General features: G+C 48.4%; 1 protein-coding gene across 2 annotated transcripts; it reads left to right on the top strand.

The window, feature by feature from the left end:
• Positions 1-6: 6 nt before the first annotated feature.
• Positions 7-27,481, top strand: SMAD7 (SMAD family member 7). Of its 2 annotated transcripts, none has more exons than XM_015615364.1 (4): positions 7-955; positions 1,833-1,886; positions 6,801-6,875; positions 25,573-27,481. In XM_015615364.1, exons 1-4 carry the CDS (start codon positions 445-447, stop codon positions 26,109-26,111), a joined length of 1,179 nt encoding a protein of 392 aa, XP_015470850.1. In that variant the 5' UTR covers positions 7-444; the 3' UTR covers positions 26,112-27,481. The 2 variants fall into 2 exon arrangements, with proteins under 2 accessions (XP_015470850.1, XP_033376456.1); XM_033520565.1 differs by having other exon boundaries at positions 6,804-6,875.

The following is a 27,481-nucleotide window of genomic DNA, read 5'->3' on the forward strand; positions in this document are numbered from 1 at the left end:
CGCGGCTCCGGCAGCCCCCGCCCGCCTGCCTCCGCGACGGGCGCCGCGGGCTCTAGACGGGGATTTTTTTCGTTTTTCTTCGCTTTTTTGGGCAAAGCCGGAGCGAGCGGCGACTCTCTCCGTTCCCTTCCCTTCCCCCCGCATTTATTTTTTCCTTTTCTTTTTTTTTTCCTTTTTCTTTTCTCAGTTTTGTTTTTTTTCTTTTCAATTCGGTTTTTCTGTAAATTTTCTCGCAGCGGGCGGAGGCGCGGCCGGCGCATCCCCCCGCGGGAGGCGGCGGGACCCGCGGCCCCAGCGCGGAGACTGGCGCATGCCACAGCCCGCCTCGGCTCCGCTGCCCCCCGCCGCTGCCCCCCGCCGCCGCCGCATCCCGCCTGCCGGCCCCTTCATGCTCGGCGGACGACATGCCCGTTTTGTAGCCGGGGGCCCCTCCTCTCGTCCCGCATGTTCAGGACCAAACGCTCGGTGCTCGTCCGGCGGCTCTGGCGGAGCCGCGCGCCCGGCGGCGAGGAGGAGGAGGAGGCGGCGGCGGGCGAGCCCGGCGCGGCGGCGGCGGTGGCCGAGCCCCGGGCGCACTTGGGCGGGGGGCGCGGGTGCTGCCCGGGCAAGGCGAGCCGCGGCGGGCGGGCGGCGGCGGGCGCGGAGGCGGAACTGAAGGCTCTGACCCACGCCGTGCTGAAGCGGCTGAAGGAGCGGCAGCTGGAGGGGCTGCTGCACGCCGTGGAGTCCCGCGGCGGGGCGCGGACCCCCTGCCTGCTGCTGCCCGCCAAGGCCGACTCGCGGCTGGGCCAGCACTGGTACCCGCTGCCCGTGCTGCTCTGCAAGGTGTTCCGCTGGCCCGACCTCCGCCACTGCTCCGAAGTGAAGCGGTTATGTTGCTGTGAATCCTACGGCAAGGCTCACTCCGAGCTCGTCTGCTGCAACCCGCACCACCTCAGCCGGCTCTGCGAGCTAGGTACGGCGGCGGGGGATGGAGGGGATGCGGGAGATGGAGGGGTTAGAGGTGTGCAGGGCTTGGAGCGATGTGGGAATGTAGGGGAATGGCGGGCAGACAAAGTTGCAGGGCATTCAGGGTGGAGGGCATGCATCCATGCAGGGGATGCAGCGGTCAGGGGGCTGAAGGTGTGCAGCAGATGGACGGGATGCAGGGATGCGGCGAGTAGAGGGGATGGGAAGGGTGCAGGGGCTAGAGGGTATCCAGGGACTGAAGGTGTTGCAGAGGTTGGAGGGGATGCAGGGAATGCATGTATGGAGGGGATACAGGGATACGTTGATGCAGCCCCACTCACCTCCCTGCCCACAAAACTTTTTTTTTTTCCTTCTGGAGAAAAAAAAAACAACAAAAAAACCAAAACAAAACCAACCCACAACAAACAACAAAACCCTGAACACGCACAAAAACTTTCCATTGCCGTGGTTTATGCATTTCCTTTTGTATTTAGGGGAGGGGGCGACGACCCCACCTCCGGGACCCCCTCCCTTCCCGGGGGCCCCGGCGCTGCCTCCCCGCCGTCCCCGCGCGGTGCCGGGGGATTAAGGGCCGGGCGGCCCCGGCGCTGCCGCGGCTCCTCCGAGCCAAGGAGGCCCCGATCAGACAGCCCGAGCGGCAGATAGCAGGGAGACTGGCGCCAGACGGCCCCTTTTGTTTATCTGACAGCTAAATATCAAGGCAATCACCGCCTCGCTGCCCTGCCTCCAACCCCCAGAGCTAAGACAAACAGTTTTGCTAAAAGAATGCCACTGTTATCATAAGTTCCTATCTTTTTTCTTTTTTTTTTTTTTTTCTTTCTCATGGCTCTGCCTTTATTTTCTCTGTACTTCTCTAATTCCAGAGTCTCCCCCTCCACCCTACTCCAGATATCCAATGGATTTTCTCAAACCAACTGGTAAGTGGACTTCTTTCAGTGCAAGTGTAAGAGATAAAAAATGGCAAAACATCCCCTTTATCAGGGAAAACAGCCTCCTGCCTTTGTCATGCATTTTGCTTTTGGGTTGCTTGTGTGCTTCTCTGCCTCCTGCTATCCCTGTAAGAATTAACATATAATTTATCTAAACCACCTTGTGCAAAAAGTAGGATTTTAAAACTCTGGCAGGGAACTTCAGAAGGGATTGCAGTGCTGCGCAGGCCTGCTCTGCTTGAGTCAGCCAGGAAAACCATAGGCTCTAGTTGGAAATGGCAGTGCTTCTGCACCCCTGTGTGAATTTTTAGGGATTTAGGTTGGGATCCAGCACAGCATCTCCCTGATGCCTGGGAATCCCAGTGAACCTTGACAGATGGACTGGTTCGTTGGAAATCTAAGTTTTATAGGAGCCTAATCCTACCTCATCAAGCTAAAAAAATAAATGGGAAAAGAGTTTGAAAAGTTGTTTTTTTAACCTTTTTTAAATTTAAATTTCTCTGCACCACTGTGCATGCCTGTTGCTTGTAATTGAATGTCAGGGTGCCAGGGGAGAAGCCCATTTGAGGCTGGCACCAGCTCTTTTGCGGTTGTCTGCATAAACTCTTGGTTGGCAGCGAGCTCGCCGGGTGTGAGATAAATGAGGCTGGGAGAAGGAGGAGAGGTGGGGAGAGTCGGAAACGCGAGCAGCTCGGGAGGAGCAGCTCCTGGCTTCCTGGGGATTAGTGGCTCTGGAGTGGGCTGGAGCACGGTGGTCTCTGTGGTTGTGTCCGCGGTCGGTCGGTCTCGGCAGACAGAGGAGGCACAGCTCTGCAGGGCAGCAAAGGTAGATATATAGATGTTCCAGAAGACCAGTACCAGATTGTTTGGTTGGGGTTTTTTGGCCAAAAGAGCAGTGTCTGTAAAATTACCTCTCCTCAGCATCCCAGGGCTAAAAGAAGCCCCACCCTCGAGGCTGCTTTGGTGCAGTAGTGGGGTCTCGTCCTGCCAGCTGCTCCCTCCGAGTCTGGACTGTTTTTTCCCCCTCTGCAAACTCTTTGGGAACACTAATAAGTCTTTCTTTGCCTTGCGGAAATAAACAAAGCTGTTTAACAAACAATTGGGTTGCAAAGCCTGAGCTATCTTCCCTTGGTGTGAAAAAAATAGGAGATAAGGGCTCATGAATGAAGGAGGGACATCGGGAGTAGGTTCAGCATCCTGACCATGTGCCGGGATGCAGAAGGGTTGTTCTGTAACAGACTGAGGGTCTGCTGGATCATGAAGTTTTGGGGGTTTAGCATAATTTTGACTGCATCCCTGCAGTGCTCCCCCAAAAGTTCCTTTTTTTGCCTTTATGGCTTTTCTCTGCACTCATTGATGATCATGGCATGGGATGCAAAGGGGTTTGGAGCTGCGGGAGAGAAGGGTTAATGCTTGGTTTTGGTTTCCTGTAAAGATGTTAGGATAAAATCTATTAGCAGGATTTAAACATTCAATCTGCCTCTGCCAGGATCTCATTTTCAGTTAGCCGAATGATATATTTATTCATTAGCAAGTGTTGACATAAGGTAGCAAAATGTGTGTAAACAGAAAAGCCGCAGAACATGAATGTGCCATTTCGAAAGGAAAAGTTATTCCTATCGGCCAATAGGAAGTGATTAACGCTGCCCATCGGAAACACAGAAACAACTGGGTTACTCACCAAAAAGTCCTCCTTTTTTTTCCTTTTTGAAAGAAAAATCCACTTGGCAGCTGAGCTCTGACTAACGGGGCTGTGACAGGCACCAGTGGAGCCTGGAAGTCTGTGGTGGCAGGTGGGTTTTGCAAGCTCAGGGTTTCTCAGCATTTCCTCTGCAGGGGGACTCAGGGTTTTCCGTCCCAGCCTCGGTGCCATCTCCTGTGGCAGTTCCCCAGCTGCAGGTTGAGAACTGTGGGAAGGTGTGAAGATTATTTACCAGGCTGATGCCCATCAGCCCTCTTCTCGCCTGGGACCTTGGGTGGAAGCAGTGCCTGTGTTCAGGCTCTGCCTAAAGTGGAGCTGGGAATGTGCATTCAGCAGGAAACTTCTGTTTTTCCATCTCCTATCATGCTTCCATCAAGCATGATAGTGCTGGTAAAAGTTTTTTAGGTGTTAAGTGCCATGTCTTATAAGTGCTTCATACAGAGAGACAGGCAGATAATAAACCTGGACTGGCGGGGGTTCTGGCAGAGATCATCAGATCAGAGAATCAAAAACCAGTTTGTGTTGGAAAGGACCTTAAAGACCCTAAATTCCTGCTTCAACTTCAACTAGACCAGGTTGCTGAGTCCATCCAGACTGACCTTGAATGTTTCTGTGGTGGGGGATCTACGGTCTCTCTGGGTAACCTGTGCCATCATTAACCACTTCTCTCTTGAATCTTGTTTAAAACCTTTAACTGATGGGGATCAAATTGGTTTTTCTGGAGGTGATGGAGGCTGAGACAGGCTGCCTGGCAAGCTGGAGGAAAGCAGGGATGAACAAGGAGCTGGGAATCCGCTGCAGGCAATGAAGTGCCACATCAGGCTGTGTTGGTAGAATAGATCTGGTATTTGTATACTTGTTGTAGAACAGAAAGATCTGCCCTTGATGGCTGAGTTACCTGAGGGAAAGCTGTGGGTCAGCCCGGCTTGCTCATTCATAAAATCCCAGAAGCCACCTGCAGCCTGGTCTTGGACACCTCCAGGGATGGGGAGGACTTCTGTCAAGGAGAGGACTTTCACTCTCCGCCACACGGGACATTGGCAGGGATGGATGATGGAGGTGTGTGGGCACTCAGCATTCCTGATGTCCCTGCTGGAACTGTGTCCAGCAGCCACTTGCAGCTGTGCTGAAAACGAGGTGGATAGTTGAGCCCTCAAATAATTCAGGCAGATTTTTGACTCAGCTTTCAGTGGGACAAGGGGCTGCAAGTGTCTCCGTTGTGCTCCTGCGGGACTGGGCTTGGTGGTGCTGGTGTATGAGAGTGCAGGAAACTCGCCGAGATGTCGCTTCGGGGCCGAAAGCCCTCCTGTGGTGTCAGCTTTCAGGGGAGCTGGAGGTTTGGCAGCTCCCAGGAGCTATTTGACACCTTGCAAGGTTGGGCTGGTGGCCACAAGGAATAATTGTGTGTCTCCGCAATGGTTTTATGCTGTGGGAAGGCGGTGTTGGGAGGAGATTGATGTGTGCCAGGCTTGGACAAACGTCTGGTCCTGCCACCCCTCTGGTGCTGAAGGTAAAAGGAGTCCCAGTGCCTGCTGCTAGCAAGAGCAGCTCTGTGGGCGAGTGCAGCAGTGAATCCAGCCACACACAGGGCAGAGACCCCACAAGGGTTCTGCCTTTGGGCTCATCCCACTCCTGACTCTCGTGGTTGGTCTAGAGTTGAGCTGCACCAGCTCTGGGTTTTGGAAAGGGAGTTCAGGGGTTGATTCACGGATGAGAGGAGTTATCTTTTGGATGATGGGACATGGGAAGGGAGCTGAGGAGGAAGTGTAGAAGCACATTCCCCCATTGCTAGGGTTGTTGAAATTTGGATGGGATTCTGTCCTGCCTGATGTGATAACAGAGGACCTGGTCACGTACAATCTCTATAGCAAGACAGCATGGAGAGGACCAGTTATGTCCCTTATCCATAGCAACTCCTCAGGGAGCTGTAGCTGCAGGCACAGGGAGCCCAGCACAGGGCAGAGGAGTGGTCCAGCCTGTGTTCAGAAAGCATCTGTAGATCAAGGAGTTGAAGCCAGCACAGGGGAATGGCTGGGGAGTCTCCTGTCTGGATTATAACGGGTTAAAAAAAGTAAAACCCCTATTTCTTTAAAGCATAGAAAGCACGACAAGGCATTTAGAGAGCGTATCATATACAGTATTTCACAAGTAAGTCTATTTCCTGTCTCCTCTATTGTTTTCAGTTTGATTAAGTATATCCTGTTAAACTGTATATTCCTGTTAGGGCTTTTACTTTACTCTGATAAAATGAGGTTGTGCAGACAGGAATTTCTTATTCACTGGTATTTCAGGGGTGGGATCTGGCAGAATTGCTTTATCAGTAGGGAGAAAATCATCTCCGCTCTCCTGGTATTGGCCCTTGCTTTGGAATACAGATATGAGCGAAATGAGGGCATAAAGAGCCGAAATTTGGTGAAACGCAAAGTCCCTGACGACCAGAAGTTTGCATGAACTTCACAGGTCTTCCCAGGCTTGTTCTTCAGCTTGTGGTCCCACATGGTCGTGACCAAAAAGCTGGAGTTGGTCAGTAGGACCAGGAGATTGGTGTTGGCTTCTGACTCTTGTCACCTGAAAGAGCAGGCTTAGGATAGAGAGGTCCAAACCTTGATCTCCAGCACCTGCATGCGTCGGGAGAAACCTCTAATGGAGCAGCCAGTCTTACCCTGCCCTTTGGTGGTGCACAGAGGAGTAGGTCCGGTTGCCCAGGAGGTGGCAATAAGGTCTGCCAGCAGCTGCTGGTGGTGACAAAAATTGAGCGGGGCACCACAAACTCAGCCCGTTCACTGAAAAAGGGCAGCAATGAGACGTTTCCCTTTCGGTTCCCACTTCGGTGAGTTACAGGTTTTGACTAAATTGGGTGCACAAAGCCACGATTTAAGCATTTTTGGAAGCTTGCTTACATCAGAACGGCAACAACCTTGATCTCCTTCGCCGGTGACTTGTCCAGAGAGGTGGCAGCCAGCCTGTAATTTCTGCCAGTCTATAATCAGAGCTGGCTGGTGATGAAGCGCAGCCTTGACTGAGACAACAAGTTAGGGTGGATGCTTCTTGATGAACTACCGTCTCTGCACGGACAATTAGTAATCGCTTCCTGCTAAGCCCTTTGGAATGTGTGCTCTGCTTGGGGCGATGCTGGGAGCCTGCAAAGAACCACCTATATACTGACTTTTTTTTTTCTTTTTTTTTTTCCTCTGCTCCAGCAGATTGTCCAGACTCTGTGCCTTCCTCCACTGAAACAGGGGGAACTAATTGTCTAGCCCCTGGGGGGCTCTCAGGTAAGACATCTCTTGTTGCTCTTGATCTTGGCCGTGGGTCGCATTGGCTGAGGGTCCTGACAAAAGGCAAAGTGATGCTGGGGGAGTTTTGGGAATGCACATCATTGAGAAGGGCACGCTCGGAGGGGGAGTTGGGTTTCATTTAGTAGCAGCCGTGTACCTCTCGTGCAGAGGATGTGTTGAAATCCCAGACAAGGTTCTTCATCCCTGAATGCCTGTATTTCCTTTGAATTCCAGCCTTATGCTCCATTCATTTTTGGGCTAAGGCAGGAAGAGGCGAAAGAACTGAGGCAGGGGAAGACTAAGCAATACTGGTTGACCATTCAGTTGTGTGGATTACGGGAGCAGGTGCAGTCATACCTTAAAGAGGATTTGGTGTCAAATCCTTGACTTGATGGTGAGGGCATCTCTTGCCTCTGGGATAAGAGCTCTGCTCAGATTTTGCTCCTGGTAAGGTCACCAGCATCCCCCATCTGATGTACAAGGCTCATACTGCCTGGGGAGGAAAGGTGGCCTGATTTTTTATAGAGGATGTTGCAGAGAGAGTTGATGATGTGTTTGTATCCCTTCCTGATATATTCAGTGATTTCCATTGTTTTGCCATCCCCTTCAGCCTCCAGTTGCAGTTACAGGATGGAGGCTTGTTCAGGTACTTTACCCATCCCTCTTGGAGTCTGCATAGAGACAGAGTGGTTTGGGTTGGAAAGGACCTTTGAAGGTCATCTAGTCCAACTCCCAACCCCATTTCCAAGGTGTGATGTCTCACCTCATGTCCCACCCCAGACTGGCCATCTCAATGTCTCTACCAGGATTAAAGTGTCTGAAACCATGTACCTGCAGGTACAGGCGGATGTTTGAAGGTGCTTGCCTTTGTGGGGATGTCTCCTTGATTTATGATTTATTCATCACCCTGAAACTGGAATTCAGAATTAGGTCGGCGGCGGCTGCACGCGCGCAGGCATCTGCCCCTGCCTCTCTCCAGGAACTGCATTTGGTGTGGATGTGATGTCTTTAAGTGAGCCTTGTTTGTTTTTCTTTGGGTGTAATATATACCCTGTCTGTTATTTGAGAGGGGAGCATATTGTTTGTTCAAAGGCCCTAATGAGAATTAATCAAACGAAGGGGGAGAGGGAACAGGAAAACTTGTTGCTGTTTGGGGTTTTTTTTCTTAAGGCAGAAGGATTTGCTTTTTTAATTTTTTTTTTTTTTTTGCCATTGGAGCCTATCGCTTCAGGGAATTAAAAAAAAAAAAAAAAAGACAAGAAGCAAAACAACACAATAAGGATGTTGTTAGATCTTTTCTTCTTCTTCTTTTTTTTTTTTTTTTCCTTTTTCCTCCTGAAATACACCCGTAACAGAGGGGAGGAGAGAGTTCAGTTCCACAGGATACCACATGAAATAAGCAGAGGAAGTACTCGCTTTTAAAAGGGGGCTTTCTGTAAGGTTCAGCCTATTGATAACATCTCGTCTGGCAGCTCTGCTCCCGAAGGGAAGGCAGGAGGTGGGGGCTTGGCTGCAGGAAATAACATGGCTCGTTCCTGGTGCCTCCCAAAGGGCTGCGGGAAGGGGACCCCTAGCTCCTTAATTGAGCTTCTTCCCCAAATGAAAGCACATTTCCACCTGAAAGTACATTTTTAACTTACTTTATTCTATTGTTATTATTTCATTGGATTTAACTTTTTTTTTTTTTGTCTCCCTTATCAAAGGTTCCCCCCCCTCCCCAAGCCTGGAAACAGAACCTTTTTACGATCATTAACCACTCTTTTTTCCTCCCCAAATGTAATTGTAGCCATTTAGTTTAATGAGGAGCTGATAGGAGAGTTGACTCTTGAAGGGATATGGTTAGCTACCCAAGCCCTGAATGCCTCCACATGAAAGAGCATTTGTTTTGAATTTGCTCTGATTTACTGGCATCTCCCTTCTGCTCGCAGAAGTGCAGTGCTGAAAATTCCCAACTGGAGAGACCCAGTCAAGAAAGGAAAATAAACGCACTTTGGAGCAATCCTCCAAAGCTCACTTTCTCCTCCTTTTTTTCTTACCCCCTTCTGCATATTTTAGTTAGCAGAAGAGTGTGTTTGAAGAGGGCTTTAATGAGTTATTGGCGGGGTACATGGCCAGTGCTTTGGCTTGGTCTTATCTGTGTTTGGGCAGATAGGGACGGGTGACGCTGGGTGGAGAATCCAGCATCCCTCATCCCCTCCAGACCTATACATGTAGGATTTGCAGCTCCTTGATGGAAAGGATGGCTTAAGAAAAGGGGGTGGAAAAAAAAAATGATTGTTTTGGTAATTTGGAAACTGCAGTGGGTGTGTGAGGAAAAAGACATCACTGGTGGTTGGTGGTGTTGCTGGGATTCTGCAGCACTGCAGCCTTTGGTCATTAGTGAGGTGTGGTGGATGCTGGTGTAGCAGCAGGGTCAGTAAACCTGATCTGATGTCTTAAAGAGTAGGATTTGGTGAGGAAGAGCACTCTCAGCACTGAGAATTTGGGATTGGGGATAGCCTGGGGTTCACGGCCACTCCAGCAGGGAATGTGTGGAGGGGTTGAGAGGATGGTGGCAAGGGGAGCATTGAAGGGGCTCAAAGTGAATGTCCTTGCAGCTCTCCACGAGGAGCCCTTGATGAGGAGGAGTTTCAGATCAGCCACTGCTGGGTTCTGTCTTTTACTGGGGCTGCAGGCAGTTGTGTTGATGGCTACCAGAGGCTCTGGAGGATGTGTGGCAGGGGGATGTATGGGGAGTGTTTCCCCCTCGCAATAACTGCCCTGAGCTGCTCCTTCCCTCCTTCCCTCTTCTTTCTGTTCTTCTTTGCGACCCAGGAATGCAATCCTGGGTAGTCCTTCACACCATGCTGGTGTCCTCATCCCTCCTCCGCTCTCTCTTCCTCAGCCATCCCATTCTCTGGCTGGTGTGCCCCTTGCTTGCCCCAAGGCACTGGCTCTCACTCCTGATTTTTTATTCTTGGTTTTATTTATTTTCTTATATCATCTTTATTTTTATCGGTGGTCAGCCTGTGGGTAGGTCAGGACTCCGTGCTCACGTTTTCTCCCACTGACATGGCTGTGCTCAGGTATTACTATTTTACTTACTGGTATTACTAGCCAGATCCTTTCTGTCCTCAGTGTGGTTAAAGAGCAAAAATATCCCATTGGAGATAAAAATAATTCCCGTAAATAGGAGACAGAGGGTGGTTTTCCTGTATTTTGAGCTGACTTGTTCTCAGCAGATGTGTTTGGTTGTGACTTCTTTCAAACAAGCAAAGCCATGCTTGGAGAGCCTGGAGGTGGCTGGCCTGTGGTTTGGTGGCATCAGATTGGTGATACAAATTCCTGCATGACCCATGGAGAAACCCTGCTCCAAGAGTGGAAGTGAGCTGGTGGTGTTTGGTGGTGCTGGGTCTCTGTGGAATGTGATCCACCAGCCCTGGACATCTCTGTCCTGACCCGTGTGTGGCGTGGGGCTGGTGGCTCTCTGCTGGTGGAAGGCTGTGGTGCCCATGGTGGGTGAGGAGGTGGCTCTCCAGCAGGACAGGTGAATAGTGATGGATCTGCTGGCAAAGCAAAGCTCTCAAGAAGACCAGAGCTTGTCCTCAGAGAGGGAGAGCAAGTTGAGCTGGCTTGTGTCCTCACCAAATCCACTGCTTTGTTATAGAGGTTGTTGCTAAAATACCAAACCTGAGAGGTTATCCAGGTTTTGGCCCAATTCTGCTGATTTGCCCAAACTCTGGAAGCACCTCAGGGCCTCCAAGAGCCAGTGAATGTTGAGTGATGATGCTTGATAGGTGCTGGATTCAAGGTTCTGAAAGCCTTGAGGCTGGAAAACCAACAAGGCTCTTCTGTGGCAGGCACAGACTCAGTTTCTCCCTCCAAACTCCACACCAAAAAAGCAGGGAAAGGACTTCCCCAGGCTGGAAGAGCATTGGCATCATTCCCTACTCTGGCTCTCTGTGCTGTGGGACCTTGTCTGGTTTAAGGGACCTCTTGGCTGATTGACATTTCATTCCAAAATTGCGGACAGGCCGGGAATGTTTCACTATGCCTCTGATCCCTGCTGGTATCTGCTTGATGGGGAAGAAGCACCTTGTCCAAATCCGGAGATATTTGCCCCCCAAAGCGGCTTCCCGTCGCTCTCCCCTTGCCCATGTAAACAGGATCCTGTGCTGTTTCTCCGCCAGAGCCCTGCCTGTGTTTTCCCGTCCCCTCTACTTCCACCTCCCTCCCCTACGGAGTTTATAACCTCCTGTGAAATGCCTTTATTTACAAATTGGCATCCTATTATAATCCGAAATTGAGACATCTTCCTGTGGAACTAAGATTGTATATTTGTCCCAGGGATAAACAATTGCTTGGGAATTTTTTTTTCTTTAAGTCACTTATTTTTGGTTTATTTTTGAGCTTACGTCGTTCTAATATTTTTTAATTTGCTTTGAGCGTCGCAGGGCGTTGCACCCTTTCCTTCCCAGCCTCACTGGGAGACATGACCTCCTGCTCCTTGCTTACCTAAAAACCACAGTCCCGTCCTGGAAAGGACAAGGTTATCAGGGGTTAATGCCAGGATGACAGCACTGGAGCCTCTGGAGCAGAGCAGGCTGCCTGCCAGACTAGGAGCCTCCCGGCTCGCCTCGCACATCATCTGACCGTGGCCGACTGGGAGGAGGGAGCTGGTGCTTGGCACCGACCCCGGGCTCTTGGCTTGGCCACCCGCTCCGGTTCCTTCAAGCCCCATGAGGGCTTTTTTTTTTCTTTTTTTCCTTTTTTTTTTTTTAAGGGGGTTCTCACCCTGTGGGGACCCCCCTGGGACACAGCCGGGATCCTCCTCCCAGCTCCGGGCATTTCGCCGATTAAAATCCTTCCAAAGCAAATAGAATCCATTTAATAATTACTTTTAAGTGCTCTAGAGCCTCTTGAGCCTTTCCTAGATACTCTTCTACAATGTGTTTTAAAGAAGAAATGAGAGCAGGGGTGCTGCCCCCATTAGATAGTTCCAATCCATACCTGTACATCTTCATTAAACCCATTTTTCCAGATGCCAGTAGATTTTCCCAGCCAAACTCTGCCCTTGTAACAGCTGATGACAAAATGCAGAGGGCTCCAGAACCAGCAGGTCCATCATAGTGGGGATGCTGGTGGGAACAGTGATGAGGGACCATGATGGGGTCCACCTGTGTTTTAATCCCATGACCTGGCACTTTTTTAGGGGAAGAATGAGGCTAGGAAGGTGAATTTTGGAAGTTGCCAGTTCAAACCGTGCAGCGCTCGGGGTGGCTGTCCCAGTGAGCGCCGGCAACTTGATCACTGGGGACATTTAAAACTCGATGGGACAAAAACACTCGTAGAGGAGCAGCCCCGGGCTGGCAGGGATGTGGGCTGCATCGTTTCCATCCTCGCTGTCTGCCAGTGGGTATCGCTTACACTAAAGGAACCAGTAACATTAGCCACACGCATTTCCCTGCCACGGGCATGGGGGGATGCCTGTTTCCAGCCACGGTGGCCAACACCGTAAACCTTCCTGCTGGCTTGCAACGGGGTGCAGCGTGTTTTAGGGTTCCCAGGAGAAAATTGTGTGTAGGGAGCCTGTCCCCAGCCCTAGCTGTGCCCCAGCAGGGTGACAGGCTGGGCGGCGGGTGGGTGCCAGTCCCTCTGCCGTCCCCCGCCGGCGTGAATGACCCACGCTGCAGCCTGGCCGCCTGCCTACTGTCACAAAGGAGCTTCCTTCCCAGTTTATTTTCAGCGCTGGGATATTATTAACCGCTGAGGCACAGTCTCTGTTCTAACCACCCTCGCTTTTTGCCTAAATCGCTTTGTTTTCGCCCGCCGTCGGCGTGCCGGGGCCGCCGGCGTGGCCGTGGTGCCGCCGCGGTACCGGCTGCGTCACGGCTGCTGTTGAGGAACAGAGGGCACGGAGGAGCCTGATCCTGCACGGGGCTGAGGGCAGGCAAGGGAAGGAGCTCGGCAGCTCACAGGATTTCCGCCTGCTGTCTTTGGATTAGCCCCTGGGTTTTCTTCTTTTTTTTTTTTTTTTTTTTTTTTTTTTTTTTTTTTTTTTTTCCTTTTCTCCGTTCTTCAACCTTTATTAATAAATGCAACATCTTGGGTGTTGCTGTCTGCCTCTTTCTCTAGAAGTTATTTTACTTTATTTTATTTCTCTCTTTTTTTTTTTTTTTGGCATTTTCCTTCCATTTTCTTTTTCTGTTTTCCCTCTTTTTTCTTCTGTTTTCCTTCATCTGCTTTTTCTTATTTTTCTCCTTCTCCTCCTTCATTTTCTCCTTCTTCTCCTTTTTCTATTTTCCTTCTTTACTTATTTCTTTTTTTTTTCTTCTTCTACTTGTTTTCCTTCTTCTTCCTGTTTTCCATCTCCTTGTTTCCCTTCTTCTTTTATTTTCCTTCTTAATGCAAGAAAAGAACTTTTCTGGGCAAGCATTGCAGGGATTTTCCATCCCCATCCAGGGGAGGGTGGGGGCTTGGATCCCCTGTACACAGACTGCTGCCACCCTTCAGGGGGTCTTTGCCCGTGGGCTCAAGTCATCAGTTCCAAAAAGGTTTTTCCGGGTGTTTTGTGCTGCTGGGGATGTGATGTGGTGTTTGCTAACAGACAGCAAACTCTAATTTCTTTTTTCTTTTCCTTTTTATTTTTGCCCTGGGTTTTTTTTTTTTTTTAATCCCTTCCCTTCTTTTGGGTTGCCATTTAAATGCATGATGATAACTTTCACCCTGTTAATTAACAGGAAACATTGGGACAAGACAGGAAATTACATCAGTCTTTTATGAGGAAAGAGCCAAGAAAAAAAATGCAAGAAAACATAGTTATTAGTGAAAGGAAAGAAAGTGCCATGCGAGGGAAAAGAAAGAAAAGGAGAAAAAAAGAGGAAAAAACACTATCTCATAGGCCCTGCTTTTCCAAGGGAGGCTGCTCCAGTACTTGATTTTTATTTTTATTATGTTGAAAAATATTTGACTAGCAGGGTCACCTTTGCTTGAGCGCGACGCTCCAGCTTCCCGAGGAAATTTTTTTTTTTTTATTTTCATGCTTTTTCTCAGCTTCCTTCCCCAAACTGTGAGGCCTAGGAAGCTCTTGGCCAGGAGACTAATTTTGGTTTGGCTGCTCAGCCCTTCAAATTGGTCCCCACCCAGTGTCATTATCTTGGTTTTAACTTGCAAGGGGAAAAAAAAAAAATAAAACCCAACAAAAAACCACCCTGTAAGAGCTGGCTCAGCCCTTCTCTACCCTTTTAACCTCACTACATAAAAAACCTACTGGCTTCAGCCTCCCTGGTTGGGTTGTGCTGGCAGTGCTGGAGGAGCAGGGGCTGGTTGCAGGAGGTCCTGGTGATGCTCTCGGTGATGCTGCCCTGTGTGTGTGACCTGTGCCTGGCTCCGTGGTCCCTCCTCACCCTCCCTCAGATCCTGTTGTGGTACTGGGGTTTGGTGAGCCAGATTTGGGGTGAAGTCCTGGCTCCTGTGACTTTTCCCTGAGCACGTGGAAAGGCAAATTTTTTGCTGTTAAAGGAATAGTTCAGTACTGCTTGGGCTCTTAACCCTAGTGGCAAATATGTGTCTTATAGGTGTATGTAGTAAGTGAGTAGATAGTTAAATATTGAGCAAAATCTATTCAACCTCTATAGGCTGAATATGTATGGAGATAATTTATTCACTATATTACATATATAATTATGTAAGATATATTCAACATAATGCATATATTATGTAGTATATAGGTTGAATCTATTCAATATATTCATTGTATACTGAATATGTTCCATATTTGTATAGAATTCTATGTAATACTTAACACAGGTTAAAGAGATTTTGTTCATAGAAATCAGCACTTCATCAATAAGAGGTGACTTTGTGGTGGAGAAACCCGGCTGCTAGGGAGGTGGTGGAAATTCAGACATCTGTCACTTTCACAGTGGTGAGGTAGGCAGTGGATCCAGTGATTTTTGGTGGTGGAAGGCTATGGGTTGAATTTATGTGTGATGAAAATTACCATGTGTCACTGCTGAGGAGGAGCCCCCTGCATGGTGGGTAATGCAAAATAATGCTGGAGGAGTTGCGTGTCTGCACAGTGGTGTGCAAGGTGAGGTTTTGAGTGGAAAAGCAGGAAAAATGGCAAAATAGTCAAGAAACTAAACCCTGGGATGAGGTCCTGCTCGCCCACGCGGGACGACTGTCAGCGACCCCGTGGCTGGGCTCCGGCAGCACCTTCCCAGGCAGAGCGGACAGAGTCAATAACTCCATAAAATCATTCTTCGAGCAGGAATCAAGTAACAGGAGTTTTATTTGGAAAAGGAGCTGGGAGCCTGAAGTTACATCACTGCATTTGAACTGATGAATTCATTTTCTTTGGAAGCCAGTCTGAGACTTTTTAGCTCACGATAAGGAACAAACCCATAAATCATAAGCAGAGGCCTGTAGTTTTACTGTTCTTTGTCACAGCCAAGCATGGAAAATGTATCCTGGGTGTCAAGAGCATGAAGCCTTGGCTCACCTGAGAGTTGCACTGCAGTTATTTTCTGGAGAAGCTGGTGTGGTGCTGGGCTTGCCAAGCCCCAGATTCCCTGGGATTTATCCCTGTGCGAGGATGCTCCTGGGTCTTAGTGATGCCAAAATCCCTTGGGTTTCAGCCCCATGGGAAGATGCTGCAGAATCCCAGTGATGCCCAGTTCCTGTGGGCTTTGTCCTCATGGGAGGATGCTGCTGGATATTGGTGACACCCCAAATCCCTTGAGTCTTGTGTCCGTGGGAGGATGCTGGTGGCTGTTGGTGACAGCCCAAATACCCTGAGTTTTGTCCCCATGGGAGGATGCTGCTGCATCCCAGTGATGCCCAGTTCCTGTGGGCTTTGTCCCCATGGTAGGATGCTGGTGGCTGGTGACAGCCCAAATTCCGAGTTTTGTATCCATGGGAGGATGCTGGTGGCTGTTGGTGACACCACCCTGGTCACGGCAGGTCCCTGCTCGGGACTTGGCTTTGCTGTTGCCACCAGAAGTGGGGTGAGATGAGCCACGAGGAGTTTTGGGACCCTTTTTTAACCTCTGTGCTGCCGACCTGCCCCGTTTTATAGCCTGGGGCAAACCTCTGCTGGCCTCTGTCTGTGAGAAGGGGGAGCCAGCTCCGCCGGAGCGCCGGGAGGGTTAATTACTTAATGAATATAATATTCTCTATAATTGCTACGTGTTATTAATCCAGAGCAAAGTGAGAGGCGAGAGGAGGGGGGTGTGTGCATGGCCAGGCTTGTGAACTCCTTCCCAGTCCCTCCTGTCTGTCCATCCCTTGATGGCCCCCTACCCAGGCAGGGGCTGGTGCTGTCCGTGTGTCCGTCTGTCCATCCCTGGGCGGGGACCTGGGGATGTATATATTCTATGTGTGGCGTGCTCCGCCGCCTGCTCTTAGGAATAGGCGTGATTAGATTATGAAGGCAGACAGAAGTAATGATTAACTTTTTCAGTCTGCCTGCTGTCTCCAGTCTGGCGCTGGGTGTTTTTTTTTCCCCCTAAGTAGGCCCTGGCCCCGCGTCGACAGGGTATTAGGTTGTAAAGAAAGCCAGGAGGAATGAAGGCAAGGGAGGGAGGGGAAAGGGGAGGGAGGGAGCCTTTTCCATCGGATCCGGGACTGGAATTTATTGGCAGGAATGCAGTAAATGCTCCAAATGCCAGCCCAGCTAAACAGTTTTCATAATTGTTACGGAGTGGGGCACGACGAACGTGAAAAGGACTTTTGTTCTTACTCTGCTTTTTCCATGGGTTTACGTCCCTGCGAGGGAGATGCTGCTCTGGGAAAAGTTGCTGGGGGAAGTGGGTTTTTTTATTTTTTTGGTGTGGGGAGAAACATATATTTATGTCTGTTTTCAGTCTTTAGGGGAGAATTCTGGGTCAGTGTGCTGCAGGGAAAGGAGGTTTTTTCTTCAGTGTTGGAATAAGCACAGCAGTGATGCTGTGTTGTGTATGTGTATGTGAGTTCAGTGCAGTTACGGGGGGAAAAATCCTGACACACACCTGTGTATTAGGCATCCATTTGGGTATCCCAGACTGCTCTGCTTCAGTTTTTATTAAGGTCTTAACAAAGTTTTTGTGTAACCCACATGGCTACATGTTGTCAGTGGAGAGTTGTGGTTGTCCTGGGGGCTGTATCCCGGCCCTCACCAAGGCATCCCTGGGTGCTGGAGGACCTTCCCTGCCTTGCATCAGTGGATCTTTCTTTTTCATGGCAAAAGCTTTTTAAGGTCATCCTCTAAACCCCAGCTGGGTGACTGTACTGAGGGGGGCTGTGACCCTGTGCCTGGCACGGCCCAGTGGCCTCTGATGGCTTTGGCATCGGTGGTGTGATTTATCCCAGAAAGGTGATGGGCAGGATGCTGTCACAGGAGCCTCCAGCACAGCCCAAGACGGGAGAGAGATTCTTGGCAAGCTAATGCTCACGTCTGATTTGCATCGCAGTAAGTCAGGAGCCCTTTGTGTGCTGGTTTCTCTTTCTCAGAAGGTTTCTGGTTGAGATCTGGGTTGGGTATGGGTGGGGAAGAGGTGTGTCCTGGTAGCTGCTGAGGCTGGAGCATGGAGGTGGTTGTTCCTCTCTGGGAGCTGGGGCTGGTACCAGCCCTGAGTCACTTGGGGCTCCCAGGGCAGCATCTCATGAGTGCTGGGCTGTGCTTTCCAGACAAGTCTCCTGGCTGATTTGTTACAAAAGTGAGATTGTTTTGGGTTGCCTCAAGGATGGGGAGAAGGCTGGAGAGTCTGCAGGGCACTGGAGCACCTGCATCACCTCCTGACCCAGCAAGTCCCCACCAGCAGAGAACAGCAACGAGGACACAGGCAGTAAAAATAGGATTTCTGAGGGGGTTCCGCGTGGATCTGCATGTCCTTGTGACTCTTTGGATGGCCTGGGAGTCTTAAAAATCCCATGGATTTTGGCAGGGCCACTCTGGAAGGGTCTCACCCCTTGCAGCATCCCTTTGTCCCACCCAACGGTCGAGTTGGAGCTTGGGGAAGGGATTCCCGTCCTACCGCTTTTTTGAAACAAGGGAAAAGTTTTCCCACACCTTTGAGGGGTGCAGAAGGAGAGGCAGATAAAGAAGGTTCTTTAAATTAAAACTTCAAAAATAATTAGGCTGACTGTATACTAAACAACAGCAAAGAGGCCCATTTACTGTAAATATTATGAATGGATTTGGCTGGCTTCTTCATCCCCACCCTTCCTCTAAGGCTTTTCTCTGAGCTGAGTCGAAATTCGGCCTTCAGACAGCACAGTACTCTATAATTTGCATGGCTGATGAGGCCTGAAGCCTGGTACGGAGGAAACTGGAGTCAGCTGGCTCCTCTAACCACTGGAGACAGGCAGACAGGCATTTTTGGTGTGTGCCTGCATATTTTCCCCCCCGCCCCACCACCTTGTAGCTCCAGCCTTGCTTGGCTTTTAAAGAGAATGGTCACAAGAAAAGGGTTCTTCTCTTCTAGAGTCGTTTTTAGCCGTGGTAATTGATTAATCACCGTAATTAGACAGTAGCAGTGACTAATAGGATGTTTATGAATCAAATTTCTGGTTTGGTGGACTCCATGAACTCAGCAGTTTCACTTGGGTTCTTTCTCTGCCGTCCTGTAAATGCAGGGGACATGGATCACCCTTTATTTTTAAATATTTTTGGACATTACCCCTGGTCCAGCCTTGGCACCTGGCATTGTGGTGTTTGCTCTTGAGTCTCTGTATGTCTGCAACAACATTCTTGAAGGGTTTTTCTTTCTTTTTTCTCTCTCTTTCTCTCTTTCTCTCTTTCTCTCTTTCTCTCTTTCTCTCTTTCTCTCTTTCTCTCTTTCTCTCTTTCTCTCTTTCTCTCTTTCTCTTTCTCTTCGATGTTCTTGCTGAATTAACCCTTGAAAAGGTCAGAGATGAGTTCCAGGCTGGGGGAAGGCTGACTCAGCGCACCACCAAGCTGGGGTGGGAACTTGAGGGGATGTCCTCAGGGGTGAATCATCTCTACCCACCGTCTCACCTGACCTCGTTTCTGTCCTCATTTCACAAGGGGGATTCCCAGCTGTGGGGAAGGTGATGGCAGTTTTTGGTTGGGTCACCTGGGGACTGAGCAAAGCCCTCCCAAACTTTCAGGTCACCATTAATACAAACCTGTACCAGAGCCCAAGAAAAATGGGGAAATATGAGACTCCTTCCCCTGATGGCTTCTGCCATATTTTATCCTGCTTGACCTCATCAGACTCAATCTTAGTAAACATCAGCAAATTGAAATCTTGTGGTGAAACTTAACATTTTTTTTCATGCAAGGTTGACTGATTTTGCAAGGAACAAGGAGCCATTTGAGTGATTGATTGGACAACTTGCTAATAAATTAAAAAAGTAATCTTAAGGCTCTTTAGCCTGCATGACTACCGTATATGCTGAGTAATAAGAGCCGTCTAATTAGACATAGACACAAATTTATGGTCTAGCCTGTCAATCCACGGATTAAGGACTGCCTAAGTACCTACTGACACGATGGGCTGTAATGCTCCTAAAGAGATGTTATGGTCTATCATGTCAATAATCCACAGATTAAAGGCTCCCTAAGTAGGTGTTGACGTGATGGACTGTCTCAGCTCTTGGGGGCTCTTGTGCTGGGCAGGTGGGGGGACCCCAGGGGCCCCCCAGGGCGGTGCCAACCCTGCAGAAGGTGAGGGTTTATTTCTTCTGCAAACAACAGGAGCTTAACACAGCACCATGCTGGAAGCTGGGCTTTCAGAAACTATCCCAGCCATCAAATGCAGGGGCTCCTTGTGGAGGTGAAGCTGTCTAGCCCTTCTGTGCTGGGAGATAAAAAAGGTTTGGGGAAAACATTGCTATGGGTGGAGTCTCCAGGCTGCCCACAAACTTTGTTAAAGGTACAAAGCCCCTTTTCTGCAGCAAGATATATCCTTTAATGTGGATTTATCCTTTAATATGGGCATTTTCTTCCTTTGCTTTTGCTGAATGTACCTGGAAATCTAGTTTTTAGGTAATTTTCTTTGTTTTGCTTCTTTCTTTGTTTATCTGTTTGGTTGGTTTTGTTTTGTCTTTTGTTTTGTTCTGTTCTTCCACCCTGTAAATCATCTGAAGGACTAGAAAGGAAGTGGGCTTTTAAAGGATTACCCTTTTGGGTGCCTGTTTCTCTTTGTTTTAATGAGCACACTATGCTTTGTGTTCTCCTCACCTTGATGTGATGTCTTTCACTCTCAAGTAAAGGGTCAGAGGATGTTTTTCCTGAGATCCTACAAAATCAGCACTTGCCAGTAACAGGAGGGGCAAAACTGTAGCTGGAGAAGTCCTGAGGACCCTCCAGAGGAGCATATAAAATCCCATAAAGACCTCTGGGTTCTGTGTCTCCATCTCTTACATCTCCAAGAGTAGGAGAAGATAAGGGTCACAGCACTGTCCCGGACACACAAATGCCACTTAAGGTCAGCCAAGGGAGATTATCGGGCGTGAGACGTGCTGAGCTTGGTCTCAGCCCTGGCCCCAGCCAGACACGTTGTGCTGACACCAGTCCAGACAATTTTTTTTTAAGCTCAAATGCTCTGTGTGTGTGCTGGTGGATAAAGGAGGAAGGATTGTAATGTGTTCATCTCTCCTTGGCAATGCCCATGGCACTTTTTTTTCCAGCAGAAGGCTGACTCCTGGAAAGGCAGGCAGGCTCTCTCCAGGTCTTTGAATCTCCCAACAGCACAAGGACGTGGAGCTGCTGGAGCCAGCCCAGAGGAGGCCACGCAGCTGCTGCCAGGGCTGGAGCCCCTCTGCTCTGGAGCCAGGCTGGGAGAGCTGGGGCTGCTCCCCTGCACAAGAGAAGGCTCCAGGGAGAGCTGAGAGCCCCTGGCAGGGCCTAAAGGGGCTCCAGGAGAGCTGCCCAGGGACTGGGGACAAGGCCTGCAGGGACAGCACCCAGGCAATGGCTTCCCAGTGCCAGAGGGCAGGCCCAGCTGGGATATTGGGAAGGAATTGCTGGCTGGGAGGGTGGGCAGGCCCTGGCACAGGGTGCCCAGAGCAGCTGGGGCTGCCCCTGGATCCCTGCAGTGTCCAAGGCCAGGCTGGACAGGGCTTGCAGCAGCCTGGGACACTGGAAGGTGCTCCTGCCCATGGCAGGGTCTTTGAGGTCCCTCCAACCCAAACCAGTTTTGATCATGAGGAGACTTCTGTTAGCAGTTCAGTGTAAATGCTACCATTGTGAGTATTGTGCCAGGGTTGATGTTTGATGGGAAATCCAGACCCAAGAATGAAGGAGAGGAGGAGGTGAGATGGTGAGAACTTTAGGAAGAGCATGAGAAGATGCTCAGGATCAAAACTGCTTTTTTTGAAAATTAAATGTATATGTACATATATTAGAAGAAGTGTACATACATAGTTCTGAACACTTCTACATTTGGACAGTTTAATTTGTCTCTAAACCTGATGTCATTGATGAAAGATTCAATTACAGGCATTTAAAATCCTCATCAGTAAGGCCATTTTATTCCCATTTTCAGCGTTGAGTTGTTGTCACAGATACTGGTGATAATTTTGACAGCCCTTGACGTGGTCAGTGGGAGCAGTCCTGGTGGGTCAGATAGCCCAGTGTTTGCTAAACTTGCTCTTTTCTTTCGAGGCTGGTTGACTACAGGAAAACCTTTAGCTCAAAAAAAAAAACCAGAACAAAACCAAAAGATCCCAGCTTAGCTCCCCTTTACATTCATGAACCTGGCACTGGGACAAGGCTGAGATCTGAAGGACAGCATATCTAAAACAACCCCAGGACTGGAGCTGTGTTGTTTTAGTTTATTGTAATTATTTTTAAAATTCAATTTTGCTAAAATTCTTTGGTTCTCTGTGAATTAAAAAAAGGAGAACTTTTTCTTCCCAAACTCCTAATAAAACTGCTGGAGCTTGGAAAGAAAAAGTATGGATGACATGCTTTCATCAACTTAGAACTCACCATGTGATGGAGAGAAAAGCCACACCAGGAATTTCCTGCCACTTCCAAGCAAGGGCAGATGTGAGTCCTTCTGCCATAGCCTGGAAGAACCAAGGGTGGGACTTGATAAATTTGGGTGTTCCTGTGGTGTCAGTGTCCCATGCCCGCTGTTGTTTCTGCAGCTGCCAGTTTTTGGGGGTTTTTGCTTTGGTAGCCCATCCTTCTGGATTTCTGTATGGATGAAGCATTTTCAGCAGGAGCAGGATCATGCCCTGAGCCCACAGACAGCATGTGCACCCCCAGTGAGGAGAAATCCTTGCTGTGGTCTTCTACTGAGAAAGTGCAGGCAGGACTTGATGGTTTTGAAGGTCAAGGCAAGTGGTGAGGAACCTCTTGGATGGCTTCTTGCGCTGATTGGCACATTGAGACTTAGCTGGGATGATGCTTTTATGGAGGACAATGGCAAAACTGAGGCATCCCCTCAGGAAAATCCAGGAAGGTGTAAAAAAATATGGTAAAAGAAAAGAAAAAGTTTTCCAGTGGGAATGGGAAATGGTGTAATAAGGTTGTTCTGGGGCGTCACTAGTGATCAACCATCAGCACCAAAATTACAAAAAATCATTACCCCAGGGGCTTTGGGGTATTGCCCTGATTTCTCCCCTCTGAGGAGCTAATGTGAATGGCTGTCCTCTGCAGACCTGACTATGAGTGATCAATACAACGAATTCCCTAAATTCCTGAGGGCAAATTCACTTTATTTTCAGTTATTTCTATACTATTATTTTTTCACAATGAGCTTGCACAACGCACTGGGGGCGGGGAGCCTGCTGGAGCTTCAAGGCAGGATGTAATGGAAACCATGGAAAATCCTAATAACCCAGTGATAGCAGCAAATGGAGGGATCCTTAATAATGAAATAATAGTGCAGATGTTTATAGCATGAAACATTATCATTGTTTGCTGGGATATGGGAACGCTCCCAGTTTGCTGGGAGTTCTCCAGGCATTTAGAAAGGGATGTTTTTGCACCAAGGAGCTCGTAAAAACGATGCTTTTAACTCAAAACAGCGATCCCAAAGGGTTTGCATCCATCTATGGGCTGTCACACACGAGGATGTGTTGAGGAATTTTCCTGGGATCTGGGTTTTTGTGTGAGTTTGCAGCAGGCGGAGATGGGAGTTGGATGGTGGATGCCTGCCACGACCCCAGGTTGCACGGGGTGAACCCAGCAGGGTGTTTTTGAGCATAATACTTCTGTTTGCTTCATTTGCACAGATCCATGATTATTGCCACCAAAAAAAGCCTTTTGGGGAATAAAAAAACCCAACCAAAAAACAAAAAGTCTGTCACTGTAGGAAGCATCTCTTGAGTCACTTTTTCCTTCTCTCCTGCCACCTCCTCTCCTGTCGGAGTGATGCCACTGGCTTTTCCCACCCCTTTTCCTGGTGGATGCCAGAACCAGGGAGGCGGGTGGGAGCAAGTGGGCTCCTCTGGGGTCCCTGCAACTGCAAAAAGCAGCTTTGCTGGTGGCTGGCAGGGAGGCCTGAGCCTGTTTATCTGAGCTCAGCCCTTATATTCTCATGGATTTTTGACTAGACATGCAGTCAACAGCTGAAGCCCGCAAACGGAAGAGGCTCTGGCATATTTATACTGTGTGCTGGCACCAGCTCCTTAAAAAAAAACTCAAACATCCCGGATTACCTAAGATTCGTCCTTGAGGTCTGGTCACCCCATGTCATTCAGAAACCTAGTGGGATTCATTCATGAACTTCCAGGCCTCCATAAAGGTCTGTTCATTCATGGCCAAGGCAGTTTTCTATTTTTTTCTTTTTCTTTTTTTTTCTTTTTTTATTATTGGTAGGTTTGTCTTTTTTTCTTTTCCTTAAATGCTCTAGCAATTAAATAGCTCTCTGTAAGCAGCAGTGAACTGGCTGTTACATGGTCTTGACTAATGCAAGCACAAACACCAGGTGAAAAAGTCCTTTTTTCCCCCCTGCCATCTCCTGAAAGGGATGTTTTTTATGTTGGAATAAAAAGAACCAAACCTATAGGAATTTCAGCAGGGGTCCAATGGCTCCAAAATTCCCTCAGCTGCTATAAAGCAAAACCCAAAAGGGTCTGAACATCATGGGCAGGCTGACAGTGAGGAGGGAGGTAGTGGGTGGTCAACACAGACCCCCCTTCAGATTAGAGAGCATCCTTCCCCTGGATCCAGGGGCATCCCTCCCAGATTGTTTTCTCTCCCAGGCAGGTGGTGGAAACTCCAGTCCTGGGGGTGTTTCTTGCCCCTCTGGATGCACTTTTGCATGGAGGAGGACCCCATCTGGGTTAGTGGGGAGGAAGTAACCCAAACTACCCTCCCTGCCCCTCCTCAGTCCCAGTTTTCAGCACGACATAAAGTTACCCACGGCAAAGTCTTGTGAGGCACCAAAAAAGGGAGTGGAAGGACAAACTGGGGTGCACCTCAACAGATGCTGTCCCAGGGACCACCCCAGCATGACCAGAACCCCCATCCCTGGTTTAACCTGGGAACGAGGGTCCCTGTTTTGAGACATACACAGTCAGGCCCATTTTTAGTAGCTGCCTCCAGCAACTGGAGAAATATTTTCCTCGCTGGCATAGAAATGAGGAAATTAAAAGTGTGTGGCTGGGCTTTTTTTTTTTTTTTTTCTTCTCTCTTAAAAGCACAGTGCAGGGCTTGAAGGAGATGAGACCAAAACTGGGAAAATGGGCTTATTAATAGCAAAAAATAGAGAAAGCAGGCAGCCAGTACGTTGCCCTGGGGAGGAAAGGGTTGTGGGGGGGGGGTGCAGGAAGAGTTTTTGGTTGCTGGGTCGCCCACCATCCCAGCTCCATTAGTTTCTCTCATAGTTCAGGGGATTATTTTGGTAGTGCTCACTAACGTGCATTCCCAGCTTGATTTTTTTTTTTTTTTTAAATACTATTATAGAGATGAATAGTTCCCAGGTCTTAACATGCCTACTGAGGCTGGAAGGAATTACCCGCCGAGCAGCGCCAGGCTGCTTGGGATCCTCTGTCAGGAAAAGGCTTTCTCACATTTTTTCCCTCCTCCTGCCTTGCTTTTTCCTCCTACATCATTGCCATGCTGAATGGGGTAACTATGGAAAAGGGAGTTGAGAGAAGGCCTACATGAATTAATTTCTATTATTTTTGCAAGGTTTTAGGCCATTTTTGTTAACACACATGAGATTTTTTTGGTTCCCCCTGTCTTCTGGTGCTTTCTGCAGATTAGGGTGGCATCTCGTGTCCCCCTGCTATCCATCAACCAGGCCCTGCAGTCAGGGAAAAGCCCCATGAACCAGAGCAGTCAAGTTCTCATCCCCTCTGCTCCCATGGGGTGACTTTTAATGTGTTTTTCTTAGCTGCACCTCATTTTTTTCAGTGTCTGTGCAGAGCAGATTGTCACTTATGGAAATAAATCCATCGTTCAGTAGGTGAAAATCAGAGGATTCAGGTGTCTGGTTGCACAAGCATCTCGTCTCTCCTGTTGGTACTGGAGGTGGTCCTGGTGTTGGTTTGGGTGAGGGTGGCTGTGTCGTTGTCATTGGCTATGTCATTCAGGACCAGTAAATACAACTAGAACTAGGCACTGAAACAACAGAGGAGTGCCCCGAACCTGGAAAGGTTTATTTTGGAAAGAGTGGCTGCACTGTGGACATTGATGCATGCATGGAAAGGATCGTGAAGACATGGGCAGGCAAGGTCCTGCCAGTTCGTATTAATTCCCTTGATGCTAAATCTCTCCTTTTTTCCTTTTTTTTCTCCTGTTTTTCTGCAGATTCTCAAGTTCTTCAGGAGCCAGGGGATAGGTCACACTGGTGTGTGGTGGCATACTGGGAAGAGAAGACACGCGTGGGTCGGCTGTACTCTGTCCAAGAGCCCTCCCTGGATATCTTCTATGATCTACCTCAGGGGAATGGTTTCTGCCTCGGACAGCTCAACTCAGACAACAAAAGCCAGCTGGTGCAGAAGGTGCGCAGCAAGATCGGCTACGGCATCCAGCTCACCAAGGAAGTGGACGGCGTGTGGGTGTACAACCGCAGCAGTTACCCCATCTTCATCAAGTCGGCCACACTGGACAACCCCGACTCCAGGACGTTGCTGGTTCACAAAGTGTTCCCAGGGTTTTCCATCAAGGCTTTTGACTACGAGAAGGCGTACACCTTGCAGAGACCCAACGACCACGAGTTCACGCAGCAGCCATGGACCGGATTTACCGTGCAGATCAGCTTTGTGAAAGGCTGGGGCCAGTGCTACACCAGACAGTTCATCAGCAGTTGCCCCTGCTGGTTGGAGGTTATTTTCAACAACCGGTGACTCGAGACAGAGTGAACTCATGACATCTATACTACTTTGCTGCTATTACTTCCTTCTGAGTGCTTGCTTTTCATGCAGACTTTTTTTTTGTTTTTTGTTTTGTTTCGTTTTGTTCACCCTTCTTCGTTTTTGAGAAATAGCTTATGAAAGAATTTTTTTTTTGTTTGTTTGTTTTTGTTGTTTTTTGCCTTTGGGGTATTTTGATAAATATATCTATTTTTTAAAAGTGTGAATGACCAATAACTCTCAGAAGGGCGAGAGAAGGGTGCAGTGGGGATAGATCACACGAGATAATTACTTCACGCCTCCGAAAGGATTATCCAATGGGGATCGACGGATTTGAAAGCCACTAGCTCTATATTACAGCTCCTTCTCTTGGACAACAAAAGGAGATGACTGTATTTTTGTACGCACCACCTTCCCAGTGACGGTGACACCAAGACCCCTTCCCCAGCAGTGCTAACCCCGTGTTGCCGCCGAAGGATGGTGCAAAACCTTCCCAGACAGGTCTCTTACCGACCTTTTGTGTTTCTCTTGTTGCTGGGTTCATGTCTTGTCACTGTGTTCATTGTTCCACTGCTTTTTCTATGTTTTTTATGATTGTGGATTGATGTAAGGGGAGAAAACAACAGTGGAGGGACTTCGGGCATGGCCCGTGCTTGATCATTTGAGCTAAGATGTGAAGTGACAGAATTCTAAACCTAAAAAAAAATATAAAAAAATAAAAAAAATTTGAAACAAAACTAAAGAAAAACAAGGGGGAAAAACAAGAGAAAAAGTGTTCACAACAGTCGGTGTGTCGTAACCTGCTTAGATCAGGTTATCCAGGTACCATCTTATCTGGAAATGCAGTTGTGCTTTCATTTCTTCTTGAATTCATACACAAGTATGATACTTTTACACTGTTCTTAGCTCAATGAGCATGTTTAGACCTTAACATAAGCTATTTTTCTAAATATAAAGGTTTAATTGAACAAGAGAGCATTCTTCTTGGAACTTTAGCATTGTAGTGCTTTGGAAAAAACACCCACACAAAAGAAAGGACTCCTTAAAAAAACCCTGAGATTTATTAAAGAAAAAAAATGTATTTTATGTTATATATAAATATATTATTACTTGTAAATATAAAGACGTTTTATAAGCATCATTATTTATGTATTGTGCAATGTGTATAAACGAGAAAAAAGTAAGAAAGATGCACTTTGCTTTAATATAAATGCAGATAACAAATGCCAAATTTAAAAAAAAAAAAAAAAAAGAGAACACAAGATTGGTGTTTTTTCTATGGGTGTTATCATCCAGCTGAATGTTTCTTTTTCTAAAGGAGTCTATGTTCCATTAAAAAATAAAAACGTACACTTGATCCCAAA

This window comes from Parus major, chromosome Z (genome assembly GCF_001522545.3).
Source record: "Parus major isolate Abel chromosome Z, Parus_major1.1, whole genome shotgun sequence".
Lineage (NCBI taxonomy): Eukaryota > Metazoa > Chordata > Aves > Passeriformes > Paridae > Parus > Parus major.